General features: G+C 46.3%; 1 protein-coding gene across 9 annotated transcripts; it reads left to right on the forward strand.

The window, feature by feature from the left end:
* The first annotated feature begins 241 nt into the window (after positions 1 to 241).
* On the forward strand, positions 242 to 24,748 carry LOC117218214 (uncharacterized). 9 transcript variants are annotated; one of them, XM_033466442.2, is made up of 5 exons: positions 242 to 498; positions 1,899 to 2,082; positions 6,660 to 6,726; positions 21,855 to 22,038; positions 22,159 to 24,748. In XM_033466442.2, the coding sequence occupies exons 2-5, from the start codon at positions 1,908 to 1,910 to the stop codon at positions 23,854 to 23,856; spliced, it is 2,124 nt and encodes a 707-aa protein (XP_033322333.2). In that variant the 5' UTR covers positions 242 to 498; positions 1,899 to 1,907; the 3' UTR covers positions 23,857 to 24,748. The 9 variants fall into 9 exon arrangements, with proteins under 9 accessions (XP_033322333.2, XP_033322337.2, XP_033322334.2 ...); XM_033466446.2 differs by lacking the exon at positions 242 to 498 and adding an exon at positions 597 to 870; XM_033466443.2 differs by lacking the exon at positions 242 to 498 and adding an exon at positions 597 to 866.
* Positions 24,749 to 24,988: the final 240 nt, after the last annotated feature.

Genomic DNA, 24,988 nt, shown 5'->3' on the forward strand with positions numbered 1-24,988 from the left:
TCCATCGCGGTTTTAAACTATCAATATTTTTCACAACTCAGCGAAATTGTTTGTATGCGTGTATAACGTATACGGTATGGATGAACGAATCAGCATCTACATAGAATTACGCGCGCGCGCGCGTGTGTCATGCGTGCACGCATGTACACGCTAGCTTTCATTTGTTTTCACTCGTTAGTTGTTCGCCTCGACATTTTTGTAGGTGGCGTTGTATATGCGAATAAAATACTTTACGCGGGCTGCTAAGGACGTTCCATACAAAACGTACTACATATAACGTACAATTGCAACGGCAAGAGTTAGTCGGGTCCGCCCAGTTCATCGCACGTGGTTTATAATCGAGATTTTTATAAGATTTTGACACTAAATATTGTCATGTTGAATGAGTCGGATACGTCAGAAAGGAACCAGCCAGACTAGTATCGATACACAGTAAAATAATCGCAGTGACAGTGTGTTTCTTTTATCATTGCATATTCGATTAATTTCGGACGAAAGGTAAGTAGCCGATTTCGCTATATGTATTAGTTTTAAACTGCCGTGCAATTTATCAATAATATTTTATTTAATTTGATTTTACTGTAGACGCAACTCTTTACGTATGTAGATGCAACTTTATATTTTTCTAAACGCACGTGGTGCCTAATAGGTACTACGTTACAAAAATCACAGTAAAAGTTTTTCGCTTCTTTTTCACAAATAAAAATGTTTTTTCACAAGCATACACCGATGTGATATACTTTTATCGGCCTGCTTTTATCCATGTCACCATACGCTTCACGGTTACCGTGTATAACGAGTGGTGATATACTTGTAGTGCGATGGACGATGGACGATAGACGATAAGTGACGGGTGACGGGTGACGGTTGGTAATTTGTGTTTGTGGATAACATAAAATTTAGCGCGCGATTGGTAATCATTTTCGTTTGTCGTAACGTAACAAATATTGACAGGTTAGCGTGTGACACACAAGCTGACGAACCTTTTTATTTGTTTGTTTCTATTTTAAAATATCGAGAAATCGACAAAAAGGAAATGAAACATAAATTGAAATGTAATATGTAGAAGCGTTGAAAGTGTTGGAACGAAAAGAATTCGTGGTAAAGGTGATTTATCGAATGAAAATGTCGATTAATTTGAAATAAAGAGAGAGAGAGAGAGAGATCAGGTGTACGCTATTGTCCGGGATTTGTTTGTTGTTTTAAATTGTGGTTATGCGTCGAGTCGAACAAGGACACCGTTACAATAACATGTTTATATGAATAATACTGTTCGATGTTGACTCGATTCTTGTTGTTAGTTTGCACCGAGTCACAGTGGCATAGTTACAATCGTTGAAGCTTGAAACGCATACCTTTGGTTAACCGAAATACGTTTATAGACGATCGTGAGAACCACATGTACATATATACGCGCACATACGTGTACACGGGTAGCTGTATACATATGCATGGAATAAATCGAAACCGTGTAACGTGAACATTGTTATGGAACCGTGATCGTTTTAAAATGTGTCTACAAGCTTGCACTTCTTTCGATAAAACGGATCCGCTACGTTTGGAGGAGTTTACGGAACATTGAAAATCACGTTCGCACTCTATCACGTTCGCACGTATCGCGTCTTCCTCTTTATGCTTTGTTACGTTCTTCTAGCCAAGGTGTTAATCTGTCGTCGAGTCGCGTCGTAACACATCGTAAATCGCAACGAAAGATAAGTCAGCTTGTACGAGACAAGTAGATTCGCGGAGAAAGTTTCTGTTTCCATAACACAGCCTGAATTTTCATGAGAATTTAAACTCGAAACATTGTATAGACTCTCGATAGCGTATATACGAACAGAGTACAAGGTATAGAAACAACGTAAAAATTCTGAGGAAATAACCTGTTTATTTTTTAGCTGGTTACGATGCTATCGCGTATTTCCGAAATTGATGAAAATTCGCCGACGAAGTCTGAAGAAGGAGCATCGCCTTCGCCGATTACCGACATTGTTCATGGATTGATGAAGTCTTCGCTTTCGTCGGACAATTGTTTGAAGCGTCGCATAAAAGAGATGGGAGAGAACCGGCAGATCGGAGGAGGTAAGAAACATTATTGTTTCGAATATATATAGATAGATTGGTAACGCGAATACGCGAATACGTCTTCGTTGAATGATGCGGCGTTCTTCGTTGCAGAGAATTATTGTTATTTTGAGGCGCAACAGCTCGAAAAAAAAAGAATGAAACGATTGGTAGATCGCAATCTCCTAAAGACAAATAAAGTAACATGTTTATGCAAGATTTTTGACGTAAATGTTCTATAAACCGATAAAACGATAAACCGAAGCGACAATATCGGTGATAATCGAATGCCGGAACGGTTATGGGTGAAGAAGGAAGCGAAGTTGCGACGAAGAGTTTCACAAGTACAATATACGCGGGGTCTTTCTCGGGGTCTCGGTTTCGGTCTCTGTCTCTGTCTCTGTCTCTGTCTCTGTCTCGGAGTTCCTGGAGGTCTCCGAGGTCTCCGGGGTCTCTCGGGGGATTCTCGGTTCTGGATGGCTTTGGGGTGGGTATTAACATTTCTTGTAGGGCCGGTAATGCAGGTCTCGCAACTTAATTTGAAAAGTCAACGTGCCGCGTTCGTTAACCTTTAACGGTCGTAAACCGAATTAGTCATTGATTTTTTTTTTCCCACTGCGAATAATTTCCTTGGAAACAGTCGAGGCGACCGTGTTTCCTTGGTATCGGGCACTAAGTCGATGCTACCTAACGCCTCCTGTGGCGGTACCGATAATTACAACAAAAGGACGATCGAGTTTACGCGAACTGTTTGCAAAAATATTAGATGCATGTTCTTTCGATGTTCGAAGTCGGAACGTTCCGTGTATCATTCTCGATTGTTAATACGTTAATTCACTCTATATTCGACACGACCATTTGAAAAATTCGTTGGTCGCGCGTTGGTTCGTACGACTTACCGGTTCACCATTTCACCAACAGGCAGAACGTACAAGATCGAGGGGGAGAGAGAGGCCAATGATCCGACTGGCAACGAGCAAAGGAAAGCACGAATAGAAATTATTTTTAACGTTCGCATCGATCATTCAAAATTCCGCCGTACGATATTGTATAAGTTGGACGTTTTTAAAAATTTGTACCGGGTTTGCCTTGTCAAGTTGTATATTCGAGAAACTTGCTTTTCCATATATCCAAACTGTTTTTTTCCATTTGAAACGCGATGGTAAAGTTTCTTTAAAGTATTCGCGACGAATTGTTTTCGGATAACCTTTCGAATCGACGAGTTTTGTAAGAAAGGAGAGACGGTTTCGTGAACGTACCGACCTCGCGTTCACTGTCAGACTTTTATCACGGTTTACGATACGAGAAAGCATCGTGCCGTTGCATCTACATAGTTGGCAGCTGTGCGGTGTTCGTTTTTTATCGTTTATCAGGTGTTGATGCACGCGTTGATTCGTGCGTTGATGCACCAGTTTGTCTAATTTCGAGCTCCATCGCCGGGATCTCGACAAAAAATAAAGGAAAATAAAGGAAAATACGAAGAGTATCGAAGCGTGTAACAATTAAGGAGTGAAAATATTATATTTCTCTCTTTTTGGTTAATTTTTTACTACATCTTTCTACACTATGCTGTACACGAGTACCGCGTCGGTACGAGCCGTTAATTTCGTCGAATTTTCAAAGATTTATGAACGACCCGGGCTACGCGCTACCTGCGTTCCCCCGTCACCACATTGGGAAGTTACAATTTTTTGTCGGTTCAGCGAGTAGCGAAGAGGAGAAACGAACGTACATACATTAATTTGTACAATGTGCGCGCAATAATCTGTGCGCGAAAGGGAATGCGAACCGGTTGATACTACGGAAACTCTAATACAGGATAGTTGGTAGTCGAACGGACAACTATGTATAAGCACGTACGAATAGCAAAGTTATTTCACGACAATCCACGCGCTTAAAGGTGAAACGACCGTGTTCGCCGATGGTGATCGGTCACGGTGGGGTAGGTTGCACCTGTGTAACGAACAAGGATACGTTCGCGTCCGCGCGATCTCTTTCTCTTTCTCTGCCTTTGCCTTCAGAGTTTCTGTCGTATCGTCTCTCGGGCATGATTCCTTCGTCCTTTCGTTTCATGGCCGTAACTTTAATTATACATTTCTATCCGCGTACATATACAATACATATACGTATATACGCATGTATCTACGTACACATCTTGTTGCAGCGCTACGCTACTTCGAATAACTTTGCTGCATGCTCGCCAATATTTACGCTGCGACACACGCGCGCGCGCGCGCAACTAACAAAGCAGTAAAGACGAAGGAAAAAGTCAGGAATAAACGAAAAACGTTCGCGGAAAGATTACTTCGTGTACTACGTTCTACATCGTACGGTGCAGGGTTGGGTGATAATATGTACCTAGAAGGATATACGTGTACGTATATATATGTATACGGGCAGACGCCAGACTGCTTCCGATCGATACCGGCACATTTCGGTACAATTTTGTTGCTTTCATGGTAGAATTCGATACGAAGGACTGTCGCGGATTAAACAGATGGGAACTTTGATCGTTTTTGGTCGGAGAAAAATATGGAGCTGAGCGAATACGCGACAGCGGATAACAGGGCTCGAGTGGAGCACGCGTCGACGATGCGTCCGCGAATCGCGAGTCTCGACAAGTTCTTGTTCCGTCGGAAACAATTTCTATCGAGGAAACGGTGGATAGGACCGAATCGGTGGGGAGGAGGAAAGGAGCTAAAGCAGAAATCGACTCGGACGTACGTTCGAGATAGTCGCGTTACGAACGCGAGTAATTAGACGATCGGGAACTCGCGCGCGAACGTACGGAAACGATGGGGCGCTAACGTGCTGTTGGTGTCTTTGGTGCTTCTGGTATTTCGAAGGGTCGGTTCACCCCTACAGGGGAAGGTTAGGGCTCGGGGGGCAGACATATGAGCACACATGGAACGACATTCGCCACCTGGCACGGTGTAGCTGGTAGCTGAACGTTTGCCATCCCTGTGCGTGCGAGCATACCCGCGAGCATATATACATGCATACATACATACATACGTAAAATGCATGTACCTTCAACGTTCGGTGTACCCCCTATCCCGTAAGCGTACCGTGACCCCGACCCAACCCTCTTGGCTCGTGCCATTCTACATTGTCGTAGAATTTTCGTTTTCCGATTTTCGTTTATCGTTGTTCGTTTTTAATCGCGTACGTACGTCGCGCGGTACGTTGTTGAAACCGTTTAAATCGATCTCGGCGAAATTGATTCTAAATCCACTCGAATTGTAGCGGCGAAAGTGGAACGAGTTCGTGGGAGAAGTTGGTTCGTACGTTCGATTTACTTTGGTCGAGTGTACAGGATCGTTGCAAACGCGTTTCCTCGATCAACGCATTTTTCGACTCTTTCAACGGCGAAGCATTTCGGCGTACATGGAATCGATGGCAATGGAATCGAATCAATGGCAACTTGGAATCGATACGTAAACGAGGGCGGGAAGACGTTTCGTTTCTAATTTTGTTCGTACACGGTTCCCCGGAGACTGCTCGAACGCGACTATTTGGTCGGTCGCTTCTATTTGTATTTATGGAACAGATTTTCACGTCGGAAATAGATTTCGGGGATGGTTATTTTCAAGTTCGTACTCGTGCACGGGCCGCCGCCGCCTGCCGTCGCGAGGCGTACCTAGCTTAGGCCTTCCCCCGTGGTTACCGCAAGGCTCACCCCCTCGTGGTGTATATTTAACCTCTATATTTTTTATTCGAATCGTTTCAACGGACTACGGTTACGGGGGCACGCGATCGCAGTCGTCACAATTTCGTTTAGGTTCGACTCGTCGATACGTCCGACCTATACGTATACGCGCGCGCGTTACGCGTATGGTAAAAGCGCGATCGAATAGAATTCGTACCGCGTAAGCCGTAAGATATAACACAGGTAGAATGTCCTAGCGTCCGTCACAGAGACTGCATCAACTTCCTGCGGAAGCATTTCACGATGAACGCGACTGCTAGGAAGGAGAGCCGTTCCAGTTCTGTACCGACCCTTACCCTCCGCAACCGTGTCTTATCTTTCCGCGACGCTATCTTCGCGAACGCTACCTTTGTTCGAACCATTTGAAGTAATTACGAGAGAGGCGTTCAAATTGAAATATACACATTTTCCATAGCGTAACGACGCGTTCGCGCGCGAACCCGTACGTCGGCCGAAAAGTTATCGAACGCGACGAGAAACGGTGGCTCTCGGGAACGTCGATCGGCGAAACTCACCGAAAAAATCGTTTGGTTCCGAAACGAAGCCTGGCCAAATAGTTCAAACAAATGGCCTAGTCGCCGATCGAAAGTAGTCGAACCTTTTTATAGTAGTATGAAGTCGCGCACATGGGATGCACGTGTACGGTACACCTACACCTACGCTTACACCGATAACCGATACACGCGTATCTTCCAACGGTGTAACCATAACCAATTCTCGCTCGTTCTCCAATAAATTCGCAGACGATGGAAACCGGCGAGTCAGCTTTTATTGTCCTGCACGCCTGAACGAGGACAGAGATTCGTTTATTGCCAATGAAAAATTGATCGACATTTTTTGTTCGACGGAAACACGATTAAGGTATCGTTTTAACATTCGCTTACAGATTCTGTTGGTACACGCTGTCTGTCCGAACACGGATGTACGGGATCGAAGGGACCGAAGCGGCAACGGTAAGTAACTTGACCGATCGATCCGCTCGATAAGATTTATCATTTCTTGTTCACGTTTCAACTAGCTGTCGCGTTTGTGTTCGTCCACGGTACCAATTCCGATTCTCTTCGCGTTTCCTCGTGCTTTCTCGCGTATCCTCGTATTTTCTCGCAGGTACAGGGTCCCCCGGAAAGAATCGTCCGATTTCAAAAATTGATATTTTAAAAAATTACACACAGAAAATTATAATTCAAACACGAATATAACGGGAAAATGTGCGAGTTTTACTTTTTACTCCATTGGCACTTGGAGGTTCGGAATTTTCTTAACACGGAACTACCAAACCGTTGGATTGGTCGCAGTTCATCCGATAATATGGTTCTACACAGTTGGCCTCCGAGGTCACCCGACCTAACCCCATGCGACTTCTTCCTTTGGGGATTTGTGAAGGATCTTGTCTTTGTACCACCTTTACCTACAAGTATAAATGAACTGAAAAAACGCATTTGCGATGCTGTACAAACAATTACCAGAGATACGTTACACCGTGTTTGGCAAGAACTTCAGGAAGTCATATTGAACACTTGTAAACAAAAACTCGCACATTTTCCCGTTATATTCGTGTTTGAATTATAATTTTCTGTGTGTAACTTTTTAAAATATAAATTTTTGAAATCGGATGAGATTCTTTCCGGGGAACCCTGTATTTCCATAACGTTGACTCGCGCACGACCGTTTCTCGCACACGTTCCACCTCGTTTCATCGTTCTTTCGTTTTCTCCCGCTATTCGCTCGATCCAGACAAATACGTATTCCGATACAATTGATATCGAAGATACCGCGTATTCGTGGCAAACGAAAGACTCGGGTTGTCTTTTCCTGGACGAGTTTCGACTCCGCAACGAATCGTGGCAGGCGAATTTCGATAGAACCATCGTATCGGCGCTATCGGTGCAATCGCTCTTTCTTTCGTTCGATCTCCTTTCTCGTTCGCTTTACCGACTCCGATGCGCGTATACTCTGTGTGCACGGCGTCTCTGTCTGTTATTTTCTTCGTCGTTCTTTCGTCGTTCTTTCGACGCGACCGTTAAAAAATCGAACAAAACGATTCGGGCAACCGAGTTCGCCGCATCCTTCTCTACTCTCTCTCGCCAAGAAGAACGCCCACTTTGCTCCCGCATGGAGACAGCTTCCCGCGCTGACCTTTGGCTCAGCGTACGAGCGCGCGGTGTTGGCGTTCTATTGTATTTTCAATGTTTCCTTATTCTCGGCATTCTTGTGATTCGATGTTATTGGTTCGTCGTCGGTCTCGAGACGTCCCGCTTTCTTTTCCCTCGATACCGGACCGATTGCAAATCAAAAACATAAACGTAAACGTAAATGGTAAAAGTAAGATAAACGGAAGCTCTCGCGTGCCAGCATAATCGCAGAAATTGCGGTAACAGGCATCGTCCGGTATACCAGTCCCCCTCTATCGTCTAACAAAAATTCGAATCGTTTGGTGCAGTTTTAACCCGAGAAAGATAACCTACGTCGCAGAGGCGCCTGCGAAGACTGTTGATTTTTGTTAATTTTTCATAGAGGTCTAGTGATTTAAGTTTAAAATTACTTAAAATATAAAAAAATATAATATAAATGCATTTTATTTTTACAATAATGCCAAACCTTTAGAATGACTAGATTAACTTAAATAAATATCCATTGTTAGTATAAAATTGACGCCTTAGAAAAGCATGCGCCTCTGAAGCGTATGGTTATCTTTTACGTACGTTGTCATATGGTTATCTTTCTAGGGTTAAGAAGCTTTTGCGTTTCAGAAGCTGTGCGAATACTTTCTTTTCTCTCCGGTGTAGTTCGCATTCGACGAAGAATCGGTTGCCCAGGAAAAGCGACGAAAGTTCGAACGGTACAGAAAAATGATCGCGCGGTCGTTACAGACGATCTATGCGGTGGTCCCGCCCGTGAATGCAAATGCTTTGAGTTCCTTCTAAGAAAACCAGCGCGAACGGTTTCGAGAGAGATGCGAGCGAGGAAGAAGGATGTAAAAACGGAGGGAAAGAGAGAACCAGGGTGTAGGATTGTCGGTTGGAAGGAAGCATAGAGGGAGGAAGAAGGGGGGAGTGAAGGAGGAGGAGGAGGAGGAGGAGGAGGTGGTGGTGGTGGTGGTGGTGCGTCAAAGAATCCGAAACTTTCATTGGAGGAGATTTCCCGCCAACATAGCCCACGCTAAGATAACCGGTTTCCCAACAGAATGACTGCTACTTACAAAGTATTTCTCAGCTGATCGTTTCGTTTCAACGTTCCCGCCTTTTCTTCGTTTCTTTTTTCTCTTTTCTGTTTTCTTTTTCGTTTCATATTTTGCTTCGACAATTATCTCTGAAATTACGAAACGTAGAAACCTATACGCGATCGTTGGAATCGTCCGAAGAATAAACCTTGCGACATATTTCGCGTCGATCGGTCTGTTTTTTTGGTCGAATTCACAGGTAGGTGTGGGAAGATCTTGCCCATTCTGTGCAGTACCTGCGTGTCGCGGTCCTAAGAATAGGCCCGTACATTTACCCGAGATCGTGAAAGGACCAACCCAAAGGAAGAAACCTGCGAGAAACTTAAACATCTATTTTGTTCCAATTTCGTTCTTTAACCACTGTCGTTGCTGTCGCTGTTGTTGCATTAGGGGCGTAAGCGTTTCCAGCATCGCAGAGACATCGAACTTTCGAGTGTCCGCAGTTTCATCTTCTCGCGCGTGTCTCTTCGTAGTTTTTAATCGTCGCGGAACGATACCGTCGATCGCTGTAGAGCCGAGCAAGCGATCGGTGGAAGTTATCGTATACACGTATACCCGCAAAATTTCAAGCATCCGAACGCTGCTCCGAGCGTCGACGAGCGATCGTTGTGTACGCGTGTGCGCGTGCTGCGCGTATGCGTGAGAAAAGAAGCGCGGGAAAAAGCTGCGAGTGCAAGGCCGTATCCTGGGATGGGATACGACGAAACGAAAGAACAGCATGCCGATGGTGACGGCTGTCGCCGAGACGTCTCGGCGGTGGTAGGAGCAGGGGGTCAGGGAACCAGGGGGCGACCGCGTCGTCCTCGCGTAGCAGAAACCAACCGTGGTCTTTTAAATCGGCGGCTACGAGGGATTTAAAAATGGCCGAAACCCTTGACGGCTACACAATTCCGTTTCGTCCCGTACCGACCTGTGCCGTCCTTTGCCGTCCTTTGCCGCCCGTCGCTTCCCTCCCGTCGCTTCCCTCCCGTATCCCTTCTCCAGTCTTTGGTCCCCGACGTCTCGTTCTATCGCAGAACACGGCAAAGCGTCGACGTAGCGTGTAGCATCGAAGCTTATCCCATCCAATCCCATACGATTCCAGTCCGTTCCCTCGTCCTCCCGGCCTCTCGACAGCCCGTCCGCCCGCCTCCCCCCCTCCCCCCCGACCGACCGTCGTCTCTCGCCCTTCTCGAAATCTCCGAGCCCCCCTCGTCTCTTCGGGCGACCCCCCTCGTCCCTACAGCTGGTCGAACAAATACCATCAGCTGACCGGTTTTGGAGGGAAATCCAGGCGTTGAGTTTGCGATACAAATTCGAACGGTTTCGCTAAATTTAAACAAAGAACGAGCAAAAATTGTCTCGTTTAAATCGCAATTTCAACGAGACGACACCGCAGATTGCTCGATCGCTCTTTTTGCCTGTTGTATTCGTCAACGTTGTGTCTCCCCGGTCGAGGTGAAACGGCTACCGTGAAACGAAAATCCCTTGGGAAAGCGGCGACAGGTCTTTCCAGTTCTAAGAAGTTTTTGTCTGCCAAAATCCCACATGGTGCCCACACGTGTGTTCGAGGACGCGCCGACTGGACGCGAAAAGAAACGATCGAGGTTAAATTTAACGAGAAGCGAACTTATTTATTGTCATCGATTCGATGAAAAGTGATCGGAATCCGTTTCCCTCGATCGCGCCACGTTGTCACCACGTTGTCACCACGTTTTCTGTTCTCTCTTTTTCTCTCTCTTTCTCTCTCTCTCTCTCTCTAGCTCTTCTTCCCCACACACTCCCCTACATACCTACCTTCGCATCCTCTCTCTCTCATTCTCTCTTGTTTCTTCATCTTTGTTCGTCGAGTAATTCTCACGATTAAGGATCTTACTGCTAGCTCGGAAATACAATTTCAAGACGAATATGTAACGAGTTTGGCGCGTATCCGTGGTCTTGGTCGACAAAGAATCGCGGGAGAAAACGGAAAGCGGGGAACGGATATGCCACGATGCAGCATACAAGGTACGTGGTAGCGGGTGTCCTTCTTTGTGAGTCGAGATCAAAGGGACGTAGCTACCACCCGCGCACTGCTCCTTGGAACAGGTAGCAGGGGATATTCTTATTCGTGTTCTTTCAGTTCGCTTCGGCACAGGTACTCGCTGGTCGCTGCTCGACGAGTCGGTCCGAATTCGAGAAAGGAAGAAAGAGGTTGGATGCACGCCTCGTTGAACCGCCTCGTTTCGAGGGATGAATTTTATCGTAACCTTTCCATCGTCCGAGTCTCCTATACGCGTTAGGAAAACTTGGTCGACGTCCCGCGGATCGGTTTTTCTCTCGGTCGTCGACGCGTTCCACGCGTTTACGGTCGATTTCTCGTCCGATTTCTCTCTCGTCCTTGTTACCGTTTTCATTTCTGTCGTTTCTCATCGCGGAAAATGCAATGAAATTGCGCGGCAATCGCGACGGTCGAATGTATTTTTTTCGGAAACTCGAAGGATGATATCGCGTGACGGTCGAACGACGGTTAACCGTTGCGCAACTTCCTCTTTCTGCCACATCCACGTCCGTATCCACGTCCACGTCCCATCCACCCGCCGCGCCGCACCGCGCCGCACCGCACCGCAGAGCACCGCACCGAAGCGAGCCCGGTCGGGCCGAGCCGCGCGGCCTGTTGCCGGTTGCTGTTCGCTGTTCGCTGCTCGCTGGTTGCACGCCTGTTTGTCTGCATGCCTGCGTGTCTACCCACACTTGTCTCCCCGTCATCCCGTCACCTCATACGTTTCATCTTTGCCTCTTCCTCTTAGTTTTTTCCTCTCTCTCTCTCTCTCTCTCTCTCTCTTTTTCTATTTTGTCTTTTCTGCTTGCTCTTTCCTTCGCACCGTATCGCTGTCTCTTGCCTTTCCTTCATTTAGCCAGCCCTACTCTATTGCGCACTGTACGCTACTCCACTCTCCCGTCTTTCCGTTTCGTCTTATTCCTATCGCGGCTTCCCCACCCACCAACATTCTCTCCGACCCCCCATCTTCCTCTCTTCTCTCTGTTCGCTCCCGTTGCCCTGTTCTCTCTTTATTCTTTCGGTATCTCGGTTCACCGTTTCTCTGTTACTCTCGTGAAGCGCTTTAAGGCGACTCTTAACGGCGGATTCGTGCCCCCAGCAACAACGCCCTTCCAACCAACTTTTCTCTTTCGTCCTTTGCCTCGACGCGTTCTTTCTCCTCCTCCGCCGTATTTTCCTCCTAATTCTATTATTACCGCTACCATTACCCGAACGCCCTTTTTATTTTTTGTCGGTTACATCGTCGTTCGGAGTTAATCCCTCGCTGTTCGGGCTAATTCGAATCGAGCGATTTCCGACGATGCGCGACACTTTCTGGCGAGTTACCCGGTAATTTGTAATCGCGTTGAAATTGCCGCAGTGTCGGCGATTGGAAATTGTGGCATCTACCTTCGAATCTCACGATTTCTCCATCCCCCTTGGAGCGAACGCATCATCGTTCTCCACTCTAGAAGAACGATGGTAGTATTCGAAGTCGACGGTGGAATACCAGGAGACATCGAGGAGGGTATTAAGCTTGCGCGGCGTTCGACCGGCACGGTACATGGGTGTAGGATCTTTTGTCGGAAAGCTGGGAAACGTACCGTGGACGAGTTCCATTTTAAAGAACGGAGAAATCGGTTGTGTTCGATATTGTGCTCGAGGTACGACGAGGTGTGCTCGCGGAGAAAAGTCTACCGTCGAATTGCTGTTTTCAAGGAAAGGGAGAGGTTGGTCGTGTCGACGAAGACAGCATCGCCGCAGTTACCAGTTACCAGTTACCAGTTACCAACTATCAGCTACTCGGCGAGTGTGACCGAGAGCCGTAACCGTTGGGTTGCTACGCGTTCGCGCGAGCTCTGGTAACCGTAAAATTTAAACGAGTAACCGTTTGAAGCTGCCGAAGCAGACCCGCTAGCGCTAAAGGAACACCGCTATCGGTTGTCGCTTCGTTGTCTTCGTTTCTCTTATTTGGAATCGAATCGTCTCCGGATTTCGTTCAGCGAGGCGAACGTTTTCCGTATGCTGCAACGAAGAGAAACAACGGTTGCGCACCGTTCGTTCGTTCGTTCGTTCGGATCCGTCGTTTCGTTATTTTCCGTTTATATTCTGTTACATATTCCTTCGTTTCCTGTCATTTTTCGTACAATCGTCCGCATTCCGTCGCGATTTGCGCGATCGTTTTACCTTCTACAGGTTGTTCGTGTCCCGTTCGTTCGCGACTGCTTGCCACACATCCGTATATCGGTGTGGCACGTAGGATCTCGTTTTCTTCTCGGAGTCGAGGCCGTGTCCGTCCGTATCGATCGTTGACGGTTGGTGTTTCCTCGAGATCGAGACCGAGACCGATATCGATGTCGAGACCGCTACCGAGACCAGGATCGAAAAGAGACAGAAAAATGTTCTATGGGTGGTAGTTGCTCTTTCCTTCCTGCCCCTTTCCTTACCCGTCCACGTTCACCCTTCGCTCCTCTCCGTTTCATTGCCGTGCGCACACCGTCGCAAACCTCGGTGTCGTCTCTCCCCACTATGAAAGTCCACGACCGACCGTTGAGATTTAAATTCCTCTTCGGGTGGACGGAGAGAAGACTCCGGCCTGAGAACGGACAACGTTCCTCGCCGAGATGGAAAGAAAATGACCGGCGGCGTTTCGACCGTTCTCCGCCTTTTTCGACCGCGGATCCTCGCGTTTTCGGATATCGAAATCGAACCGTTTCGTTGCGCGAGAAACGGTCGACGGAATTCGCACCGCGATATCGTCGCGATTGATTTTTATGGCAGAAAAAAAGATCGAATCGATTCGAGTAAATCGTAAACATTTACAGGCTGGCAACGCGCGGGCGGCGAACGACGACGAACGACGACGACGAACGACGACGACGACGACGACGACGACGACGACGACGACGGTCGACTGTATCGAGTATTTGTAAAATTGGAAAAGAAAGCGATATCGAGTTGGAATATCGACTTCTCGCGAGTCGGTAGAAGCATACGCAACATCGAGCCCGGTCGATTTTAGTACGCGTAGGAAGCAAATTGTGCGCACACCCCCGTGTAACGCCTCTGGTTTCCCCTATGTGGGCATCGTGTAGTGTACCGTATTGTCTAACGTTCGCTTGCGCGATACGCTATAGGGGCACAGCTGTTACTCGCTGTTTACTCGTATGCGAATAATCGATGGATAAGCGAGCCAACCTTTTCGTTCGAACCGGAGCTACCGGGGCGGCGGCATTTCGTTTGAAAACCTTTGCCGACTCGCGCGAGATTCTCGTATCGCAGCGTTCGCCGTTCCTCGCACATGTATACAAACATCGGATTTCTTCGAACCGACGATCCAAAGAACGAACGAACAAACGGACGAACGGTTCGAACGCGATCCACATCGTTCGCGCTTTCTTTCCTCTCCCCTCCCATTCTACCGCACCGTCGCGATCCCTGTCTCGACCTCGGTCTCGGTCTCGTCTCGGGATCGGCCTCTTTCCCGCCCCTTCGGACACCGACTACGCGCCGACAAGATACCTGATAACGCGAATAAAGATAAACGAAAAGAAGGAGAAAACGAAGACAAAAGTAGCGGAGGGAAAAAGATGTAGCGATAAGGTGAATGTCGGAGCGAGACAGGAAACGGGGAAAGAAAAGCACGCGACGAAGAACGAAAATGCAAGATATCGTTGCGCGCGACATACATATGTATATGTATTTCGGTCGTGGTCGGGCGTCGATAAGACTCTGACCGCGTCCCAAGGTTGAGCCACTTTACAGCCACCGTAACACAGTGTCATTCCTAGAAATACGCTCGTACGAAACGACCGCAGTCTGTTCGCGACTTTGTGCCATCTCGAATGCCGAGAAGTTTCCTTCGACGAGCTTCCGACAAGTTTCGACGAGATTTCGACGGACAAACCATGAAGCGGAATCGTGACGGTGATTCGCATAGTTTACAACACAATGGAATCGTAGGGAAAAAGGGATTGCATAGTTAACGATCCGAGAAGCGTTCGGGCACACTAATTGCACGATGTTTCGGTAATAAACGTCCCTCGATAGGATCGACGTCGGACGATAATCCTACCCTTCCCTTGTGACGGTTGTGTCCGGAATTATTTACTACCACTGGTAATAAAACGGTATTTATAATAGCCGTGGTCGAACAATGAATAAATAGATTTCAAAGTGTAGGCATCGATTCGTAGCTATGATCGGCGGGGTGATGGAATTTCCACGATTTAACAGGTGGGCGGCACCTAATATCCTCGAGCCCACCCAGGGCTCGTATCTTTTTGTAAATCGTACCTTTTGTAAATCCGCACAAAATCCATACGAATACCTTTTTCCATTGTGGAAATACGGTCGAATGGTCGCGAAAGAATAGAAGGTGCAAAGGCGGTAAAGATAGATTAAGGTACGATCGCCCCCTCCCTCCCGGGTCGCGTGCTTACCTGCTACCACTCTACCTCTTCTATCGTTTTATTGCTATCGTTTACTTAGCTGGCAAGCGATGCACGGTACCTTTAGTTTCTGTTCAAAGTTAGGATATCTTTTCGAGCGAGGTTGTATAAAATCGCCTCGGAGAGTAAGTTAACGATCGGCGTACACAGGTAAAGTAGTAAAATATATGTTCGATAACGATGTCGAATACGTTGGATACGCTTTCTCTTTCGTTCGCTCGTATCGTACGAATACTAATAAAACAATATTTTAACGTTCTGTTCGTAGTTGAACGAAAATAAATGAAAAATACGTATTTTGTACGCTATCTATCGTAGCATCGAAAAATAAGTTGACGCTTCTAAATTCGTAATAAATATTATATTATTTAATCGAAACAACATCCTTTCGATTCTATAATTGGTTTAAAGCGATTTGGTATATTAACACATTAAAGGCGGGAGTCGTAGTACTACGATTTATCTCGACTTCTCATAAACATGTACTTTAAAACATTTTTTGTAATTAGTGTTTAGTTCTTTTTGAATATTTCTTTTAGTTTTAAGAGTTTAAATAAACTTTTTTAAGTCTAAATTTTTTTATGATTACACAAAATATCGCCCGCTCTAGGACGAAAAACGAGGCGGGGCGGTCGCCGCGTTACCTAGCATACTTTCGTCAAGATCCCCCGCCTTTAATGTGTTAATTGGCAAATTAATTTTTTAATCTCGTCCGTACTTATATTTTCCTATTCCAATTTCGGCGCGTTTATACAAGTATTTTTGCTTTTTCTTTCGCGTGTAATTTATCATCCATAATTATCCCTCTTTCTCTCCTCTCGAATATTCTTAATCTCTCCTCTACAGATCGTTCGCCTCTCCATGTCATTTTCTACGGAAATATCGTACGAATATCGACGATAACGGTTAAAATTTATAATTATACTCGCAGGAAAGGTCTTATGGTTTAAAAAAAGGGTTCGATCGAGTATTATTATACGTACGAAAATACAATTTATGCTGCCGAAACGAATGCCGATCGCTCTAGTAACGCTTTGGTACGCGACGAACGAACAAAAAATGTCTCGTTTCGTAACAAAGCCGAGCGATCGTCCGTTTCGCTAAACTTAAACTGTTCGAAGCCAGCGTTAACTTTCTTAACGAGGCAACCGTACATACATCCACTTTCTACGTGGAAACCCGACTAATCGTCCTCTTGTACCTTTTTGCGTTCCTTTTATTACGATTCGATCCTCGAGTAGGATTAAACGAAAGCAGGGATCGCGCAGGTAGTGTCGACCGTGCGTCTAATGATTCCGTAAATTAGCAATCAACTAATCCCTTATTATAAGGAACTTTGAATACGCCTCCATAAAATCTGCTGTCCCCTTCTGTTTCTTTCCCACTTTCTCTTCCTCCTGCTCCTGCCTTGCTACTCTTCCTCTTCCTCCTCCTCCTCCCCCTATTCTTCCTCTTCCTCTTCCGCACCCTCCTTCTGTTTCTCGTAGTTTTGCTTTCCGAATCCAACCCTAAACTCAACGCCCCTTGAACTCGATGCGCCGATTCTTCTTTTCCCAGAGTGATTATTTTTTCTGACTTGCCACCGTTTCCATCTATCCATCCAGAAGAAGAGGGGACTTTTGCTAACTGTTGGCGAGGGGTTCGAACAAATCGTATGCTCCTTCCCTCCGTTCTTTCGATTTCTTCCTGTCGTATTGCAAATTTTCATCTCTTACGTGTACAGTGCATCTGCGACTACGACGGCTGCGCGTGTATCGTAAGAATGGCGAGAACGAGCAAGCTGTCTTGTACGCCCTTCCCGATCCCGAAGGAACAGATGATGATCCCGTTTAGGTGATCGAAGCTGCAAAGCTGTCTTGCTCGCTACCAGACTTTACGGTTACGGGGTCATCATCCAGCAGTGGCTCTTCGTTCGTTCGTTCGATTCTTTCGACTCGAATAGATGTTGTCGCATCGTTCTAAGCTATAACACCACCGATCGTCCATTTATCCATTATCCATTACCCAATCACGTTTCTTGTCGCGATCGTGCGATTCTATCTGCTATCTGCTATCCGATATCTGCTATCTGCTATACGTTATCCGTTATCCGCTCTCCGCTCTTCGGGTACGCCGTCGTCGACTCGGGTATGCCGAAGTGTAAACGTTCGCACGTTTCGCGTTTCGCGATAGTTTGAGGCGGATATCGAGTACGAGAGAAATGCATGTACATACGTACGTACATAGTATAGAGACGTATGTTTACAAATCGACGTTTACTTCGAATCGATAGCGTTCGCGAAATGCCGTGGTAACGAAAGGTTTACGAAAGGGGAACATATGTCAATGGTTCCGAGATTTGAGAACCTTTCGACAGGTATGTTACGTAAATGTGTTCCCGTACTTCTTGCCGATATCAATAGAACACATTGCGCCGCACCGCACCGCATCACGAGACCGCGATGCCTATGCGTGTCATACGTTACGCGCACGCATACACATAGGTACGCGTACGCATGCCTCGTATACGCATGTATACGTATACGTTCGATGTGCTTGCTACTTGCGACCCGCTTGCAGCGAGTGTCCCGTGTTCGCGCGCATGTGCGCGCGTATGCGTGTGTGCACTTAGCGGTGCACCATCGGGGTACCCATAGTTGGCACGTGCCAACCATCACAATGGATACGACCATCTGCACTCCTTCTTATAGAAAAATCAGAGTCGTAGGGACACAGGCGTTCGCTCGATTCCTGTCCCCTTCCAGTCGGTTATACGTTCGACACTGATTTCTCGCAAGGCGACTCGACCCGTTTCATTTTTCCCAGCCATACCGTTATCGGGAAACAAAGGCGAATCTATTCGTCGTATTTAGCGCGAACGCGGATCATCCTGGTACTCGATTTGCCCTCCGCAACGCGAAACGTGAAACGAAGAAACGGAAAAACGGAGAATCGACGAAAAAATGCATGAAAATACGAACGAATCGTTCCTCGATCAGGCTTTCGAGACGCGTTTATGGGGTACATCTAGTCGGAAGCATGTGGAAAGTGCTTCGAAAAGCGGTGTTACGTGTTGCGACATGGAAGGTGCGCGATCTGGCAGCTGCGAACGGGGAGTCTCGTATACCCCCTGATGTACGTAGCAGAAAGCAGCTGAGCTACCCCCATGGTACCGCACGCACGTTCTACACGTCTGATTCCCCATAGCGAATAATCTTTGCAGTCGGTACTGCGAGGAAACGACCCGGTGGATCTCGTGTCTACTCCGCGATGTTCGTTCCGCCGGTGAACACCATCGCTGCCATCGCCACCCTCGGCTGCTCCCATTCACTCTCTCTCTCTCTCTCTCTCTCTCTCTCTCTCTCTCTCTCTCTCTCTCTTTCTCCTACTTGATCGGTTATTCTATTGTCGCGCGTGTCTCGGTCCTCGTATTTCGGTGAATATTTGATTTACAAGAGGTATCTATATTATAGATAATAAATAAATATTTAGTTATCCGATTCGCGAGCAATAAGGGATCATCGGGCTTTCAGTCGTAACGGAAACGCCATGACAATTCATTTTTCACGGCATTTCAATCGAACGAATAAGATCGCTGTCGTCGGTGAAACAAAGTGTATTTTCTACGTAAACACGCGAGCAGCGATGGGATTTGTGAAACGCTCTTGAAACATCTCTTGGACATCTTGGAAGTCTTACGGTTCTGGAGAATTTCGATAAGGTTCGAAAGCTTGATAAATAAGTATTCGATTAATTTAGTATTACTTTGTTGTATCGTTTTTCTCATTGTTCCGATGGATTTCGATATCTATCGACGTACATAACTTTCGGTTAAATAATTTTCAAACTCGTTACGGATTCAATCGTACAGCGGCCGCGGCACGCGGCTTCCTTCGTTATAATTGGACCGCGGATCTTTATGTAAAATCGAAAATATAAATTGGGTAAAAGTATCTTTTCTCTATCAACGATCGTAACAAGTTGAAAACATTGTAACAATGTCCTTATATTTTTCTAATATCATTTTAGCTTCGTATTTCACCTATTTATTTTTGTCATAAATGCATAAAGTCTATAGTCGAATTATAACACATTGCAACGTATGTACGAGATCCGAGACGATCGAGACGCTTCCGAGAGCTACTCAACGTCGAATCATATTCGAATTTGTGTTGTTGCAACGCGCGATAAGATTCGAAGCGATGCAAAGCGATTCAAAGTCCCATATCGCTACACGCGAGAGTATTCGTTCCCCTTCCGCGTTCTTCTCGTTTCGATGGCAAATGTCGAACGCGCTTAATACGTTAGGAACGACGAGCGGGTACCTGCCGTGTGAAAATCTCCGAAGAATGCGAGGGTGGTATCAGAGATCAGGTGAAGCATTGTGATCGGTAGAATGAAAAAAACGGACCGGAGTCGTACCTGCGGAGAAACGCATCCTATACGGAATAGCCGGTGCATCAACCGACGAGACGAGACCAGACGAGGCGGGTTCGGTCGAGACGAGCGAGATGAAACGAGACGCGACAAGGACCGATCGAACGAGAGAAAGAAACGAAAACAGACCTTTTCAATGCGAGCAACTCCTACGGTCGGCAACCTTTTCCTTCCTGCTGTCGAAACCGAGAAGCCCTATAGCCATTGAATGACCGAAAATATATGCGAACACGAGATGGACGATTCGTCGACAAAGTGATTGTTGGAAGGGCGAGGGAGGGAGTGTCCTGGACCCTGTAATCTTTCGAGATACGTACATGTACGGTACATACGTTTCGATATTGCGTTTACATCGTTTGGTGGTTCCACTTTGAAATCCAGGCGTCAGCGATACGATGATATTCGCGAACAAAACGTGTAAAATCGTTTTGCGGGACGAGTAACGTTTAAAGCAAACCGTTGGCGGTAACGGTGCGGAGATTGTACATACGGGTGGGTGGGCAAATTCGTCGCACACGTGTATTCAATTTTACGTTCCAACGTGTGAATCGCCGAACGGACGGACGGGCGTATGAACGAACGAACGAACACACGCACGTACGCACGCACACACGACGAACGAACGAACGAACAAACGAACGTACATAACGAAAAACGGCGGCAAAGAGGCAGGAAAGGGCCCCCCATAGCGGTTGCCCTAAACAGAGGATTCCGCGTTCCGTTCTCCCTGCATGAGAAAATTTAGGCGGGCCCTTTCCAAGTTGCCGATTGGTCGGCCCTACCCCCCACCAGACAGAGCCACCGTATATAAAGAGAAGTTCCCGCTGAATCGATCAGTTAGTGTTGACGAGTCTTGATCGCCGGTAGTGTGTCGGTTCTTTTCGTTTGCTGACAGACTCGTGTCTACGAAAGCTTTATCGGGGTCTTACCCGGGTTTTACCCGCGGTAGTGTTTCCGTGTAAAATTATAGATTATTTCGACGATCCTCCGATTCTTCGTTCGCGAACCAAAGTCTTCTTCTTGTCGTTCATTCGGTGCGTTTTGAGTTTCGCCGGACAAATCCTAGTCACCGTTTCGCTGATATGTTGTTGAATGGTGTCACAGAATCGTGTGAAGTGTGTCAGTGTACAAGGTACATGGGAATATATTATCCTTCGAGATTTTATTTTGTCGAGAAACTTGTCGTTTAGCCTTTCGTTATCGGTGAAATAAAATTCGAATTCGTTATCGTTTCATCTCGCGCGATCTCGATTCGAAGAAACGAAATCGAATATTTAGGAAGAAATAATTCATTCGATTCGCTTACGATATTGTGCGTATGTGTATACACGTGACGAAGAAACGTTTACCGTATTCGCGCGCAAAATCCACGTGAACGTGTTGGACTGGCCTACACAGCCACCAGCGCGCTGGTGTCGTTGCCGCGTGTTTCGCTCGAAGAAACTACGATTGCATTGCACGCGTGAGTTTGCATCGAAATAGCAAAGTGCTAACGCGCGCGGCAGTAGTTTTCGCATAAAAATGACCGCGTGTGCGACCAACCGTTCTATACAGTTGTCTTTGTTCGAGATCGAAGGTAGTATTTTCAAACGAACGGTTGATTCAACGTACCCGTTTGTAACGACGTAAAAATATCGATTCGAGAAATGCTGGTTGAAACGACGGATGCTACAAATACATAATCGGTGCGCGGATCGAGACATCTTATGAAAAGAATTCTATTGAATTGCGACACGACAACTCCTGTACGCGAAAAGAAACTCACGATTTTTATGCAAAGTTTCATCGCGTTCTACGTTTCGTTACGATTAGTTTTCGTTTACCGCGAAAACTAAAGTTTAGGTTAGGTTTGTTGACACTTCGTCCTTGCATCGCGCCGCGCCGCGCCGGGCGTGTCACCGTTTCCCGCTATCTTTACCGCGTAACACAACTTCGATTCGGCATTATATCGTATATACAAATCGTGCTAAACCATACGTTTCGTTATCTTTACAGGCTGTTTAAAAATATCTTCAAATTCAAGAATACATCCGGAAACTCGATAAAATCTTCGCCAACGGGACGTCGACTCTTCGGCATGGCACCGCGACGCTTTTCCAGTCTGGAACCGGTCTCGCCATCTGTCGGGAAAGAAAACAGTAATATCGGTAGCAATCCTCGCAGAGTCAGCCCGCAAAAGGTAAGCATTTCAAATTTGTTGATCGAAGCAAATTGCTTCCGCAATTATATCGTGTCGTTTACTATCGTCGAAAGCATATTATCGAGAATGACGTTATAAATTCGAATTCTATTGTTGCAGACGCCATTGGGAAGCAAAAGGTGCCGTTATCCGCTCGAAGACTGCGATCCTAATAGTCGGGATAACTGTTATGAAGCGAATTACACGGAAAAAATGGAAAAGCCCAAGGAGGGGTTTCGATTCTTGGAACCAATGGCTGTTGCTCCGAGACGAATGTCCATCGAATATCGCAGTCCGATACAATCTCCTTTACGATCGTCGCCGCAACAACTACGCGTGATGCAACAGACTCTTTTTCGAAATCATTCCTCCGGCTACGAAAGCATGGACGACGGTTTCAACGAAATCGAATCTTTAGAAGATTCCCAAGTGTCCAACGAACTGCTGTCAAACAGCATTTCGATTCTCCTTCGCGGCAATATCGTTGGCATCGAGTCGCCGGAGCCGCTCTGTAACATCTCGTCCACCATCAAAATGGACACGAACAGCCCTAGCACGCCAGAGTTTCCTCGCACGAATCGCACCGGCAACTTTAGACGGTCTCTCTTCCTTCAAAACGAAAAACCAGAAACCCGCAAGTCACTTTCGAAAGTACGTTCCTGCCTTTTTGGTTCTCCGAACTCGAGTCCGCCACCCACGATTTTAAACTCCGATCTCGAGGACAGTCCGTTGTCGCAACGGTTAACGAGCACGACAGAGATCATGGCAACGACGACCGCAACAGCCGAAATTCTCTCGTTGCCCCGAAGACAAATCTGCTACAGCGACGAACTCTCGAACAATAGCGACCTCGATTCGCCCGTGTCCGGGAACACGTTCAAGCGACCCGATCCACCAATGGACGACAGTCCAATGCTAGCTAAGAGGCTTCGGAGTTCGAACAGCACTGTTTTCGATGGAATACGGCACTGTTCGATCGATACACCCACGTTTAGTTTGCCGTTGGTCGGCATTTCTTGCCGGAGAAGTCTGTCCGAAACATCGGCGACGATCGCGATCATGGAGACGACGAAGGAAGCGACGATAATGGACGCGGATACCGATATCGATATCGATATTGATACCGATACCCATACCGCCGCCAATATCGAGATCAAAACCGAGTCGCACGCGCTAATCGATTCCGCTATTCATCGCAGCATCACCGATACCGATCTTACCGGTGACTTTAGTAAACCATTGGTTTTACCGTTGGCCGTCGGTCATCATCAAGATTTGAAATCGATTTCCGCGAGCACCTTAGCCGCTCTGGTTCAGGGAGAGTTCGACGATCGTGTCCGTTCTTTCAAAATTGTGGACTGTCGTTATCCTTACGAATTTGAAGCCGGACACATTCAAGGTGCTCTGAACCTGTACAACAAGGACCTTATTGAGGAAAACTTGTTGAATCCTCTAACCGATATTCCCAACATCGAGTCAGATACCGACAAGAGGAACATCGTGATTTTTCATTGCGAGTTCTCGTGGAAACGTGGACCATTTTTGTCGCGGTCGCTACGAAATTTGGATCGACAACGAAACAAAGGATGCTATCCCGCTCTCCATTATCCGGAGATATATTTGTTGCACGGAGGTTACGAGCAATTCTATAAAGAGCAGAAGCAACTGTGCTCACCACAAGGATATCGACCGATGAAACATCCGGATTACGAAACAGATCTCAAGAAATTTCGTAGCAAAAGCAAGAGCTGGCAAGGCGAAAAGTCAAGAATCGCCGATTACGCGACGCGAACTAGCTTGAAGCGTCTAGGTTTTTGAACGCTAATCCATCTCTTTCTTATACGCGTACGCGCGCACGCGCACACACCACACACAGAACACGCACATACACACACGCAAAAGTACAACTTTTCACCATCATTGACTTTGGTATCATTTTTTATTTTTTTTTCAACTACATTTTTCAAAACTCTTTGTCACGTGTAAATAGCTTGTCTAGCATTTCATATGCTTAGTTATGTTATAGTAAGTTTTAGTACAAGGAAACGAAAAACGCTTATTTCCAATGGCGAGCGACATTAGCAAAAGACACCCACAACACCTTGGGAGGAGGTTTTGCGTTGATGTTCTCGTCGGACGATTACTTACGGATCGATTTAACGTCTACGCAACGGAACGTGTAATGTCGACGGAAGGAGTTAAATGTGCGAATTGGATCGTGAAGCCATCAAAACGAATCGGTCGAGTATTGGAAAGGATTTCGGGCGGGCTTCCCAGTTTTGCGTTCTTATTCAACGTTGTATTTATGGTAATATTTCGTGATCTTGTTATTTGTTTCTACAAACATTTTCCCGTGCTTTACTCGGTTATCCGTTGCCTAACGTATTCGATGGTCGAGGTAGTATGTAACCAAAGGTTAAGCGTGTCGCGCATACACGCCTAGAGAAATATTTTCGAAAGTTGTATATGTACCATGTAACACGCGTCGAAAGCATTCATAATCAAAGAATTACATTATTTTTATACGTGAAATATACATTTGGTACATGTACGCGTTTTCGAACGAATGTAAGAATAAAAGAATGAATGATTTAAGTGTGCCTGCCTGCGGATGTGTTACGCATATAAATATAATGTATATTGAAAAATGATTACGTTATATGTATGTGTTATTAGTTTACAATAAATATATCGTTTCCTACAGATAAAACAGCCTCGTGTTATTTTCCCATATTAGAAACGCGTTGCTAAAAATTTCGTGCCATGCCGAACCGTAATAGATTTTTACAATAAAACGATATTGTTCGGAACACGAGTAGGGATAACCAGCATAACAGGGCCGCATTTGCCTTTTTTGAAGAAAAAAAATCTAGCGTAATTCGAGATTCGTACAGCGCCAGTAACGGTGAAACGCTTAAATTATTAGCCAAAATCGCTTGTTGGTAATTTG

This window comes from Megalopta genalis, chromosome 3, assembly GCF_051020955.1.
Source record: "Megalopta genalis isolate 19385.01 chromosome 3, iyMegGena1_principal, whole genome shotgun sequence".
Lineage (NCBI taxonomy): Eukaryota > Metazoa > Arthropoda > Insecta > Hymenoptera > Halictidae > Megalopta > Megalopta genalis.